The following is a 12,638-nucleotide window of genomic DNA, read 5'->3' on the forward strand; positions in this document are numbered from 1 at the left end:
CTCCTCATAAGCCAACCCTCTCAACTCCGGAATCAACCTAGTGAATCTCCTCTGCACCCCCTCCACTGCCAGTATATCCTTTCTCAAGTAAGGAGGCCAAAACTGTACACAGTACTCCAGGTGTGGCCTCACCAGCGCCTTATACAGCTGCAGCATAACCTCGCTGTTTTTAAACTCTATTCCTCTAGCAATGAAGGAGAAAATTCCATTTGCCTTCTTAATTACCTGCTGCACCTGCAAACCAATTCCTTGTGATTCTTGCACAAGGACACCCAGGTCCCTCTACACAGCACATGCTGCAATTTTTTACCATTTAATTAATAGTCCATTTTGCTGTTATTCTTACCAAAATGGATGACCTCACATTTACCAAAATTGTACTCCATCTGCCAGACCCTCGCCCACTCACTTAGACTATCTATATCCTTTTGCAGGCTTTCAGCATCCTCTGCACACTTTCCTCTGCCACTCATCTTAGTGTCATCTGCGAATTTTGACACACTACATTTGGTACCCAACTCCAAATCATCTATGTAAATCGTAAACAATTGCGGTCCCAACACTGATCCCTGAGGCACACCACTAGTCACTGATCACCAACCAGAAAAACACCCATTTACCCCCACTCTTTGCTTTCTGTTAGTTAACCAATCCTCTATCCATGCTAATACATTACCGTAACACAGTGCACCTTTATCTTATGCAGCAGTCTTTAGTGCGGCACCTTGTCAAATGCCTTCTGGAAATCCAGATACACCACATCCACAGGTTCCCCATTGTCCACTGCACATGTAATGTTCTCAAAGAATTCCACCAAATTAGTCAAACATGACCTGCCCTTCATGAACCCATGCTGCATCTTACCAATGGGACAATTTATATCCAGATGTCTCGCTATTTCTTCCTGGATGATAGATTCAAGCATTTACCTTACTACAGAAGTTAAGCTAACCGGCCTATAGTTACCCGCCTTTTGTCTACCTCCTTTTTTAAACAGTGGCGTCACATTTGTTGTTTGCCAATCTGCGGGAACCACTCCAGAGTCCAGCGAATTTTGGTAAATTACCACTAGTGCATTTGCTATTTCTCCCGCCATCTCTTTTAGTACCCTGGGATGCATTCCATCAGGACCAGGAGACTTGTCTACCTTTAGTCCTATTAGCTTTCCCAACATTACCTCTTTCGTGATAATGATAGTTTCTAGGTCCTCACCTGCCATCGCCTTCCTGTCATCAATTTTTGGCATGTTATTTGTATCTTCCACTGTGAAGACCGACACAAAATACCTGTTCATTGCCTCAGCCATTTTCTCATTTCCAGTTATTACATCCCCTTTCTCATCCTCTAAAGGACCAATGTTTACTTGAACCACTCTTTTTCATTTTATATATTTGTAGAAACCTTTGCTATCTGTTTTTATATTCTGAGCTAGTTTACTCTCATAATCCATCTTACTTTTCTTTATAGCTTTTTTCATGGCTTTCTGTTGACCTTTAAAGATTTCTCAATCCTCTAGTTTCCCACTAATCTTTGCCACTTTGTATGCATTTTCTTTCAATTTGATACCCTCCTTTATTTCCTTAGATATCCATGGCTGATTATCTCTTTTTCTACAGTCCTTCCTTATCACTGGTATATACTTTTGCTGAGCACTGTGAAAGATTGCTTTGAAAGTCCTCCACTGTTCTTCAGTTGTCCCACCATAAAGTTTTTGCTCCCAGTCTATCTTAGCCAACGCCTCCCTCATCGCTTTGTAGTCTCCTTTATTTAAGCACAAGACACTGGTATTGGATTTTACCTTCTCACGCTCCATCTGTATTTTAAATTCAACCATACTGTGATTGCTTCTTCTGAGAGGATCCCTAACTGTAAGACCTAACTAATATTTGCCCTTGGGATGTGAGCATTGCTGGCAAGGCCAACATTTAATGCCAATCTATAATTGCCCTTGAGAAGGTGATGGTGAGCTGTCTTTTTGAATTGTTGCAGCCCATATGGTGTAAGTGAACTACAGTACATTTTTCTGCAGCTGTTTGATACAACCCTTTGAACTGGCCTAGCAAGCCAGTTAAGAGTCAACCACATTGCTGTGGACCTGGAGACTCATGTAGGCCAGGCCAGGCTAAGGATGGAAGATTTCCTTCCCTGGTGGACAATTGTGAACCAGATGGGGGTTTTTTGTGACAATCCAGTAATTTCACGATCATTATTAACAAGACTACCTTTTTAATTCCAGTTTGTTAAATAATTGATTAATTAATTAGTTAATTAAAATTCTCCCAGCTGCCATGGTAGGATTTGAACTCAGGCCCCAGATTCTAATTAGAGGAAGTGGGAAATTTTGGTGATTCCTTAGAAGAGCCAAGGCAGTGGAGGTGACTGTTTCAATCCTGGCGGATAGTTTGGAGGTTCATAGGGTCGATGTTTTGCAGCAATGCCACTTTGGAGTGGACACTAGCAGTTCTGCCTCCTGGGACTTGAATACTGCACGTGATTCCCATTATAGAATGAGACTCTGTTTCCGATAAGAGTCTTGGCTGTCTGTCCAAAAGCCTTGGTAAAAATGGCAGTGGGCAGAAGCAGAGTAGGAGTGGGTTTGGAGCAATAATGCTTCCTAGTATTGCAGTTTGCACATGTACAGAGATTAGCCATCATAGAAGCAGAAGTTGGCCTTGACCACATTCAGTTTAATCATGGCCAATTTGTACCTCAAGTCCATTTATCTAGCTTTGCTCCTTATCCCTTCATACCCTAGTTCAACAAAAAATTATCAATCTCATTCTTGAAAATGATTGCCAGCAGCCACAGGTTTTTGGGGCAGACAGTTTCAGATTTCTATTGTCCTGATTTCCAAAAGCCTAGCTCGTAGTTTGAAATTGTGCCTCCTTATTCTGGATTCCTCTGTCAGAGGAAATAGTTTCTCTGTACCCATGCTATCAAATCCCTTCATCGTTTTGAACACTTCAATCGGATCACCTTCCAATTCTCTAAATAAGTTGAATCCAACCCAAGTCCTCAAAATATACCTCTTTTAGCCCTGATATTATTCTGCTAAATCTGTGCAGTATCGTTCCGAGGCCAATCAACTCATCCCAAAGTACAGAGAGCCCAGAACTGAATGAAGTGCTCCAAGTGAGGGCTGTGTACAAGTGAAAGCGCATTTCCTGTCCTTTGTATTCTCCACCCCTTGAGAAAAAGGCCAGCATTCTATTAGTTAGCAAATAAGCAAATTCCCCTAAGATACTTTCTAAAGCAATGATTTGAAAGTATTTTTCTTGGGCCAGGCAAAACCTTGCAGCACACATGGGAATGTTGGTAGCAAAGGGACAATCCTCTGCCACTAACACTGGCATCTGTGGGCATCACACCATTTATCAACACCAGCAAGCAGTGCCTATTTACCCACTCATTACAAGCCCTTAAAAATGAGTGAAGCTTATTGGAAAAAACATTCCAGACTCTGGAGCAAGCATATATTTACAAGGACCAAGGAAGAGGATGTACCAGGGAGCAGCCCTCAAACCTGACCTGTGCTACTCCCAATGTGAACACAGTACCAAATCCAACAGGCCGAGTCTAGATAAGAACATAAGAAAGAACATAAGAAATAGGAGCAGGAGTAGGCCATCTAGCCCCTTGAGCCTGCCCCGCCATTCAACAAAATCATGGCTGATCTGAAGTGAATCAGTTCCACTTACCCGCCATAGATGGGTGGTGTGAAAGGGTGGTGAATCTGTGGAACTCACTGCCACAGGGGGCTGTGGAGGCCAGGTCATTGAGTGTCTTTAAGACAGAGATAGATAGGTTATTGATCAATAAGGGGACCAAGGGTTACGGGGAGAAGGCAGGAGAATGGGGATGAGAATCATATTGGCCATGATTGAATAGCGGAAAAGACTCAATGGGCTGAATGGCCTAATTCTGCTCCTATATCTGATGGTCTTATGGTCACTCCCTGAGGCCAATTGCAGTGCTAGGATATAGTGGAAATGCTGAATACGAGTGAGGATTAACATTGTTTGCTCTGTCAGCTCTATTGCTTGCCAAAATTGGTGCTTTTAAGCCATCTAGTGACAGTTCCCCATTACTGCGCCTCTCTCTGTAAGAGCGGCGATAACAGTCTGGTTTTATTTTCATAGAAAGAAATCATAGAAACCCTACAGTGCAGAAGGAGGCCATTCGGCCCATCGAGTCTGCACCGACCACAATCCCACCCAGGCCCTACCCCCACATATTTACCCGCTAATCCCTCTAACCTACGCATCTCAGGACTCTAAGGGGCAATTTTTTAGCATGGCCAATCAACCTAACCCGCACATCTTTGGACTGTGGGAGGAAACCGGAGCACCCGGAGGAAACCCACGCAGACACGAGGAGAATGTGCAAACTCCACACAGACAGTGACCCGAGCCGGGAATCGAACCCGGGACCCTGGAGCTGTGAAGCAGCAGTGCTAACCACTGTGCCACCGTGCCGCCCCTTTTGTTGGAGACAAGACAATAAATGAAGGGCTGAAATACAAGGGTGCCCAAGTTAAAATAACAGAAGATTAGGTAAGAAGATAATGAAGCTGAGCAGAACATTTTTAACAAAGATAATAGATTTGGAGAAGAAATTGCCAGAAAAATCCATACCCTGGATTTTTCATAGCCAATAACTCTTTCATCTTTTATGAAAGGCTTTTGTGGAGCTTTTGTGGCTTTCACATAGCAATGACATAAGTTTACAGAGGATATACAGCACAGAAACAGGCCGTTTGAACAACCAGTCCATGCTGGTGCTTACGCTCCACTTGAGGCTTCTCCCCGTCTTTACTCATCCAAATCTATCATCACGTCACCTTCTCCATCATATACTTGTCTAGTTTAAGTAAATACATCTACACGATTTGCTTCAACCACTCCGTGTGGTAGTGAGTTCCACATGCTTACCATTCATTACGTTAAGAAGTTTCATTGGTGATTTTCTTACATGGATAGCCTGTAGTTCAGCTCTTGCCCACAAGAGGAAGCATTCTCTCTATATACACTCAATCAAAACCTTTCAACAATTTAAGGACCTCTATCAGATTACCCTTCAGCCTTATTATTTAAAAGAGGGAAGAGCCTGTTAATCCTTTCCTGACTTGTATAACTTCACATTCCTGGTATCATCCATGTAAATCTTCTCTGCACTCTCCAGTGCCTCAAAACCCTTACGACAAGGGTATTGACAATGTGACAATCAGAACTGCGTGCGAGACTCTTAAGTATGATCTGACCAAGATTTAATACAGGTTTAGCATAACCTCCTACTTTTCAATTCTATCCCTCTAGAAATAAAACCTAATGCTCAGTTTGTTTTTGATGGCACATAATAGAAACCTGTGGCACAACTTTTATTGATCCATGTATTTCCACTCCGAGGTCCCTTTCCTCCAAACTTGCACCTTCCAAGTAATGAGTGGCTTCCCTACTCTTGTTCCAAAATGTACTGTCTCACAATTGTCTGTGTTGAACTTCTTGTGGTGAATTTTCCCGTTCCGCCCACCACGGGAATTGTAGCGGGCAAGGGGTGGACCATGGAAAGGTCCGTTGATCACGAGTGGGATTTTCCGGTTTTGGGGCGAGCGCGGCTGGAAAATCCCGCCCCATATGTCCGTCCTGTCAGTTTATTTTTGTCCTCCTCAGTATTGACTTTCCCCCAATTTGGTGCAATCTGTGAATTAAGTGCTTTTGATTCCAAAGTTCAAATTGTTAATGTAAATTGTGAACATCAGTGGTCCCAGCACTGATCCTGGTGGAACACCATTCCCACCTTCTGCCACTCTGAATAACTCCCACTCTTTGCTTTCTACTTTGAAGCCAAATAGCAATCCGTGCTACCACTTGTCCCCTGACCTCTAACCTTACTCATTAGTCAATCTTGGACACCTTATCTCAAATCTTTTGAAAATCCAGATAAATTACACCCACTACATTACAGTTCTCTACTCCTCAAGAATTCAATAAAGTCGTGAAGCAAAATTTACCCTTTTGTAATCCATGCTTGCTGTTCATTATTACATTTCTAATTTCTAAATCTTCTTTCCTTTAGTAAGAACTCAACTATTTTTTCTACCACTGATGTTAAACTGGTTGCTTTATAATTACCTGGACATGTTTTGTCCCTTTCTTAAATATAGTAATTACTTCAGCTGTCTACCAACCCACTGGCACAATATATTTTTTCAAACAAATTATTAATTATGAATAGTAATGCTTCTGCTATCTCTTTGCTAGATTATTTTAAAATATGTGGATTCAATTCATCTGGACCAGAGCTTTTATCCTTTTTGAGTTTGTTTTGCTTCTTCAATATATTCCCATTTTTATTTTATTACTCATCTCATCATTCAGTATCATGTCTCCCTATCCTATCAGTCTGCGTGGGTTTCCTCCGGGTGCTCTGGTTTCCTCCCATAGTTTGAAAGTCATGCTAGTTAGGTGCATTGCCATGCTAAATTCTCCGGGTGTTCCAGTTTCCTCCCACAGTCCAAAGATGTGCAGATTAGGTGGATTGGCCATGTAAATTTCCCCTGAGTTTCCAAAGATGTGTAGGTTAGTTGGATTAGCCATGTGTGGGGCTATGGACATAGAGTGGGAGAGAGAGCTTGAGTAAAATAATCCGTCAGAGTGTGAGGAAGGCTTGATGAGCCAAATGGCCTCTTCTGCACTGTAGGGATTCTATTCTATCACACTATCGTTACCTATGGTGTTATCGTGATTATCCCTTAATAATCCTATTCCTATCACATCCTCCCCTTTTATTGACATGCCTATGAAATACTTTCTTATTTTATGTTTCTTGATCATTTAATTTTATATTTCCTCTTTGTCATCCTCATTGTTTTTTGACCTCTCACCTGATTTCTCTGCTGTCTATGTACCTAATATATGCCTCGTTCTTAACCATCAGTTGTTCCATTATGTCTTCATTCATCCATGGAGCCATTAGTATTTAGATTATTCCTTCTTCTTAGCAGAATGTATTTTTCCTGTATTCTGTTGAACACAGTTTTAAATGTTCCCCAGTGTTGTTCTACATCATTTTTTATTCATTTGTGGGATGTGGACATTGTTGGCTGGGCTAGCATTTATTACCCATCCCTAATTGCCTTTGAGAAGGTGGTAATGAGCTGCCTTCTTGAACTGCTGTAGTGTAGGTACACCCACAGTGCTGTTAGGGAGGAAATTCTAGGATTTTGACCCAGTGACAGTAAAGGAAAGCCAATATGTTTCCAAGTCATGATGGTGAGTGACTTGCAGGGGAACTTGCAGGTGATGGTGTTCCCATGTGTCTGCAATCATTGAACTTCTAGATGTGGGTTTGGAAGCTGCTGTCAGAGGAGCCTTGATGAGTTCCAACACTGCATCTTGTAGATGGTACACACTGCTGCTAATGTTCATCCATGTTGGAAGGAATGAACGTTTGTGGATGGCGTGCCAATCAAGTGAGCTGCTTTGCTCTGGTATCCAGCTTCTTGAGTGTTGTTGGACCAGGCCAATATAGTTATTCATTTTACTTTCCCAAGTTCTGTTCTCAGCCCCTCAAAGTCAGCTTTTCTTCAATCTGTTAACTTGGTTCTCGTCATACTTATGTCCTTTTCTGTGATCATCTTAAATGTATTGTATAATGGCGACTATTGCATAGATGTCTGAATTAGATCCAATTCTAGGGAGAAAAAGAATGTAAAGGTGAGAAGGTGGGCATGTGACATGGTGAGAGCGTGGGAGAAGGAACGCCCAATGATATTGTGCCTTTTCATGACTTCAGGACATCCCAAAGCAATTTACAGCTGATGAAATACTTATGAAGTATAAGAATGAAGAGTGTTGCAATGAAGGGAAACACAGCAGCCAATATGTGCAGAGCAAGATCTACACACTCCAATGAGATAATGGCCAGAAATCTGGAATTAGTGGTTGAGGGTTAATTATTGGCAGGGCACGGAGGAGAACTATCTTACCCCTCTTTGAGAAATGCTGTGGGATTTTTACATCCAATTTAGGAGAAGATGTTTTCTGCCAGTCCTAACTCAAGGGGGCAATGAGGCATGTTGCAATGGCTCAGATTAGATCAATGTGGTATTTTATCTTCTTTCTATCAACTGTACCAACTGCTGATGATGCATTCTGTCTTTGCTGCCTGCCTTTCATTAGTCACATTGATTGCAACCATTTTCTATTTTCCAACACTGCTGATGTTTTCTTGGCTTTGATTTGTGCTCAGATGTGCATGTCTCTTGACTTCAGCTTAAGTCAGAAGCGCCAAGCGCGCCCAGTCTGGGCACGTCAAGGTCCAGTGGGGGATATTGTTTCCAAGGAGGAAGTCAAGGCACTGACTCGGAGTTCTGACTGGAATGCTGGGATTCGCCCAGCACCAGTTCGACCTGCCATACCAGCAATGAGCGAGAGGGGGCAGAAAGCCTCCCTGCGGACCCAGAGGAGCACCCCTTGTAAGTACAACGCTAGTCCTCTGCATTACCTTGTCAGCCTTGCCGAAGCATCGCTGGTAATAGCAACTTGTGCAAACCATATTTAGCTTAGTGGCTGCAGAAATAGAAATTTTTAAAAAGCTGGTGCATTTATATAGCGCCTTTTGCATTCTCAGAATGTCCAAAGTGTTTCAAGCCACTGCTACTACCATAGAAAATGCCGCAGCCAGTGGGTGCACAATAAGATCCCACAAACAGCAATGAGGAAATGACCAGGGATTCTGTTTTTAGTTGTGTTGGTTGAAGGATAAATATTGATGATGGGGGGAGGGGGTACATCCTGAGGTGGGATCTTTTGTGTCCAATTGAGACAGCAGACTGCAACTCCACTCCCTCCCTCAAAGAACAAAGACCTGTACAGCACAGGAACAGGCCCTTCAGCCCTCCAAGCCTGCGCCGATCACGTTTACCTATCTAGACCGACTGCTTATATCCCTCTATTCCCCGTTAGTTCATATGCCTATCAAGGTAAGTCTTAAATGTGGCGATCGTGACTGCCTCACGTGGCAGTGCATTCCAGGCCCCCACCACCCCCTGTGTAAAAAACTTCCCCGCACATCTCCACTGAACCTTTCACCCCCTTATCTTGAACTTGTGCCCCCTTGTAATTTCTGCCTTGGGAAAAAGCTTCCAACTGTTCACCCTGTCTATGCCTCTCATAATTTTATAAACTTCTACCAGGTAGAAGCCTCCGTCTTCCCAGGGAGAACAATCTCAGTTTATTGAACCTTTCCTCATGTCTAATACCCTCCATACCAGGCAACATCCTGGTAAACCTTTTCTGTACTCTCTCCAAAGTCTCCACGTCCTTCTGGTAGTGTGGTGACCAGAATTGGTGACAGCAATTCAAATGTGGCCTAACCAAAGTTTTTTACAACTGTAACATAATTTGCCAACTTTTGTAATTGATGCCCATCCGATGTAGACAAGCGTGCCATATGCTTTCTTCATCATTTTTTCCACCTGTGCTGCCATTTTAAGGATCTGTGGCCCTGTACTCCCAGATCTCTCTGTGTGTCTATGCTCCTGATTGTTCTGCCATTTATTTTATAGCTCCTACCTGAATTGGATCTACCAAAATGCATCACCTCGCATTTGTCCAAATTACATTCCATCTATCATTTCTCTGTCCACCCAATTTTCCAGCCTATCTATAACCTGCTGTATTCTCTAACAATCTTCATCACTATCCGCAACTCCACCAATCTTAGTATCATCTGCAAACTTGCTAATCAGACCAGCTAAGTTTTCTTCCAAGTCATTTATATATATTACAAAACAGCAGAGGTCCCAGCACTGATCCCTGCAGAACACCATCAGCCTAGATTTTGTACTCACGTTTCTCGAGCTTGAAGCAATGACCTTCTTACTCTTCAGATGTTTCCTCTTAGCAGAGAAGCATGTTCCATCCACTGTGCGTTCTTACAGTAACAAAACTATCTAGTTTTATAGTGAAAGGATTCACTATTCTATTGCTGTCAGTGCACTGTATATGGAGGCGTGGTACAGTGTCAGGTTGTCATATGGTAGCAGATTAGTGTGAAAATTGCTGAAATAATAAGTTTTTTGTTGTTTCTAAAACATTTATCATAGAATCCCTACAGTGCAATAGAGGCCCATCTAGTCTGCACCGACAACAATTCTACCCAGGCCCTATCCCCGTAACCCCACGTATTTACCCCACTAATCCCTCTAACCTACGCATGCCGGGACAATTTTAACATGGGCAATTAAAGTAACCCGCACATCTTTGGACTGTGGGAGCAAACTAGAGCACCTGGAGGAAACCCACGGGGAGAACGTACAGACTCCACACAGACAGTGACCCAAGCCGGGAATCGAACCCAGGTCCCTGGAGCTGTGGGGCAGCAGTGCTAACCACTGCGCCACTCTGCTGCCCATTATGTTATAATCAACATTATCTGTTGAAATGGATATTGCAGAGAAGATTGGATGATACATGGTTTTTTAAAATGTATTTATTAGTGTCACAAGTACGCTTACATTAACACTGCAATGAGGTTACTGTGAATATTCCCTAGTCGTGTGGCATTGGCATGCACAGGATTAATGTAAACCGTGCTTTGGAGAAACCACAAGAAGCAGAGTCTTTACCAAATATGTGTATCATACATTGCCCTGGGGCTGAATTTATTTATCATCTACTGTAAATGACCCTTTAGTTGCTGCAAGTGTTCAGTATAAAGCTGTGTTTGTACCTCTACGTCTTATGCATTTCTTAATTTCTGCCTGAGTTTGAAGCCGTGAAAAAAGAGAGATAACTTTAATGGGACAATGCGCCTGTGCTCGGGAGATCAGTGCTTGTATCATTGCTAATGTTATTCTCTCTGGAGGCTGATGGGTTCCACAATTGCTCACTTTTTTATTTGAAAAAGAGGAGAATAACGCAGCCAAAGGAAAGCAAAGCAAATAACTGTCTTGCTGTGTTCTCTGCTCCCACCTCCCCTCCAGCATGCCCACTCTTTGAGAGTCAGCCATGGAATTTCCCCATATCGGAGAGAGGGTCTGATGAAGACTGAGAGGGTGAAGCCATCTGGAGCAGAGACAGTAAACCCACCAACAGGCCGAGCCAGCTAGTGCAGAACGGCAAAGACTGGGTGAACTGGAGTGCGACTACACTGAAGGAACTGCTGGATTTACATATTAACACCCCCGATAACCACACAAAATGAAGTGCGACACTTTGAGTGATTGGGTTAAATGATTGTAATTCCTTTTGGTTTCATTTTGGTGAAAGTAAGAAACAAAATGAGAACTAAAGGCATTTCATAGAATCCCTACAGTACAGAAGGAGGCCATTCGACCCATCGATTGTGCACTGACCACATCCCACCCAGGCCCTCTTCCCGTGACCTCACACATTTACCCTGCCAATCCCCCTGATACTAAGGGTCAATTCAGCATGGCCAATCAACCTAACCCACACATCTTTGGACTGTGGGAGGAAATCGAAGCACCCGGAGGAAACCCATGCAGACATGGGGAGAATGTGCAGACTCCACACAGACAGTGACCCGAGGCGGAATGGCGCTGTGAGGGAGCAGTGCTAACCACTGTGCCACAGTGCATTTTATAGTATGTCTCAAATTATTAAGAAACATATCAACAAAGCCTGGAAGATTGAATAAAATATTATCTATTTCTCTTGTCCTATCTATTATTGAGCTTTGGATGTCACCCGATGTGTGAGAACAGAGTACAAATGAAAAGAGGAGCTAACCCCCAGGTAGGGATGGAAACCTGCAGCTGATTGCGACTGCTGGCAGAGGCTTTTGTGCAGAGTTAGTTGAGGTCTGCAATCCCTGTGTGGGGAAAGTCCAAGAGGAATAAAATGTTCACAAGATCATTTTACCTTTTTCAAAGCTTAAGTTTACGATCACTTCCCCCTAGCCACAGAGATCGTGCATTTGCACCAGTTCCAAAGAGCTGTATTGGATTTTTTTAAAACGATGTGAACTCTATTGCAGTGTGGTGACATTATGATTAATTGATTGACGTGAAGTATAAATGATTGCTGTAAAGTTAGTTGAGTAGACTTTCGAATGTACTGTCTCAAATAAATTGTTTAAGTCATGATTGTTGAATGAATCATTAATTAGAACAATACATAATAAACCTTTTTAAATTAATTGCTGGGATGTGGGCATTCCTTGGAAGAACAAAATATGTAGAGACGTTTTGGTTCAATCTCTCGTCAGTTCTGAGCAGGCTGGTCTTGCCCTGCCCTTACTGCTGGCTCAATAATCTTCAGATTGGGAGTGGAAGTATTCAGCCAGAGTTTCCAATTCGGATCAGTTTTAATAAATCACCACTTCCCCACCCGTTCCCCTCCCACTGCCCACCTGGAAAACCTGGCACAATGCCAACAAAATGGCCTGAGTCATGATACCCTATACTGTCATATAGCCTGTTACTGCAGCTCACTCAGGCAAGTTTCCAGAGGGGAACTGGTGCCAGTGTAATCACAACCAGCATCAAACAATTACTTATGAGATGGGGGATGGCATGGCGGCACAGTGGTTAGCACCGCTGCCTCACAGCGCCAGGGACCCGGGTTCAATTCCTAGCTTGGACCACTGTCTGTGCCCAGTCTGCATGTTCT

General features: G+C 43.0%; 1 protein-coding gene across 1 annotated transcript in view; it reads left to right on the forward strand.

The window, feature by feature from the left end:
• fbxo16 (F-box protein 16) overlaps window positions 1-12,163 on the forward strand; it is a 47,293-nt gene extending 35,130 nt beyond the window's left edge. The window contains exons 8-9 of the mRNA XM_078213776.1: window positions 8,251-8,476; window positions 10,988-12,163. Of these exons, the coding sequence (XP_078069902.1) occupies window positions 8,251-8,476; window positions 10,988-11,055 (294 nt within the window). The 3' untranslated portion in view covers window positions 11,056-12,163. The remainder of the gene's footprint in view (window positions 1-8,250; window positions 8,477-10,987) is intronic.
• Window positions 12,164-12,638: the final 475 nt, after the last annotated feature.

This window comes from Mustelus asterias, chromosome 5 (assembly GCF_964213995.1).
Source record: "Mustelus asterias chromosome 5, sMusAst1.hap1.1, whole genome shotgun sequence".
NCBI classification, from domain to species: domain Eukaryota; kingdom Metazoa; phylum Chordata; class Chondrichthyes; order Carcharhiniformes; family Triakidae; genus Mustelus; species Mustelus asterias.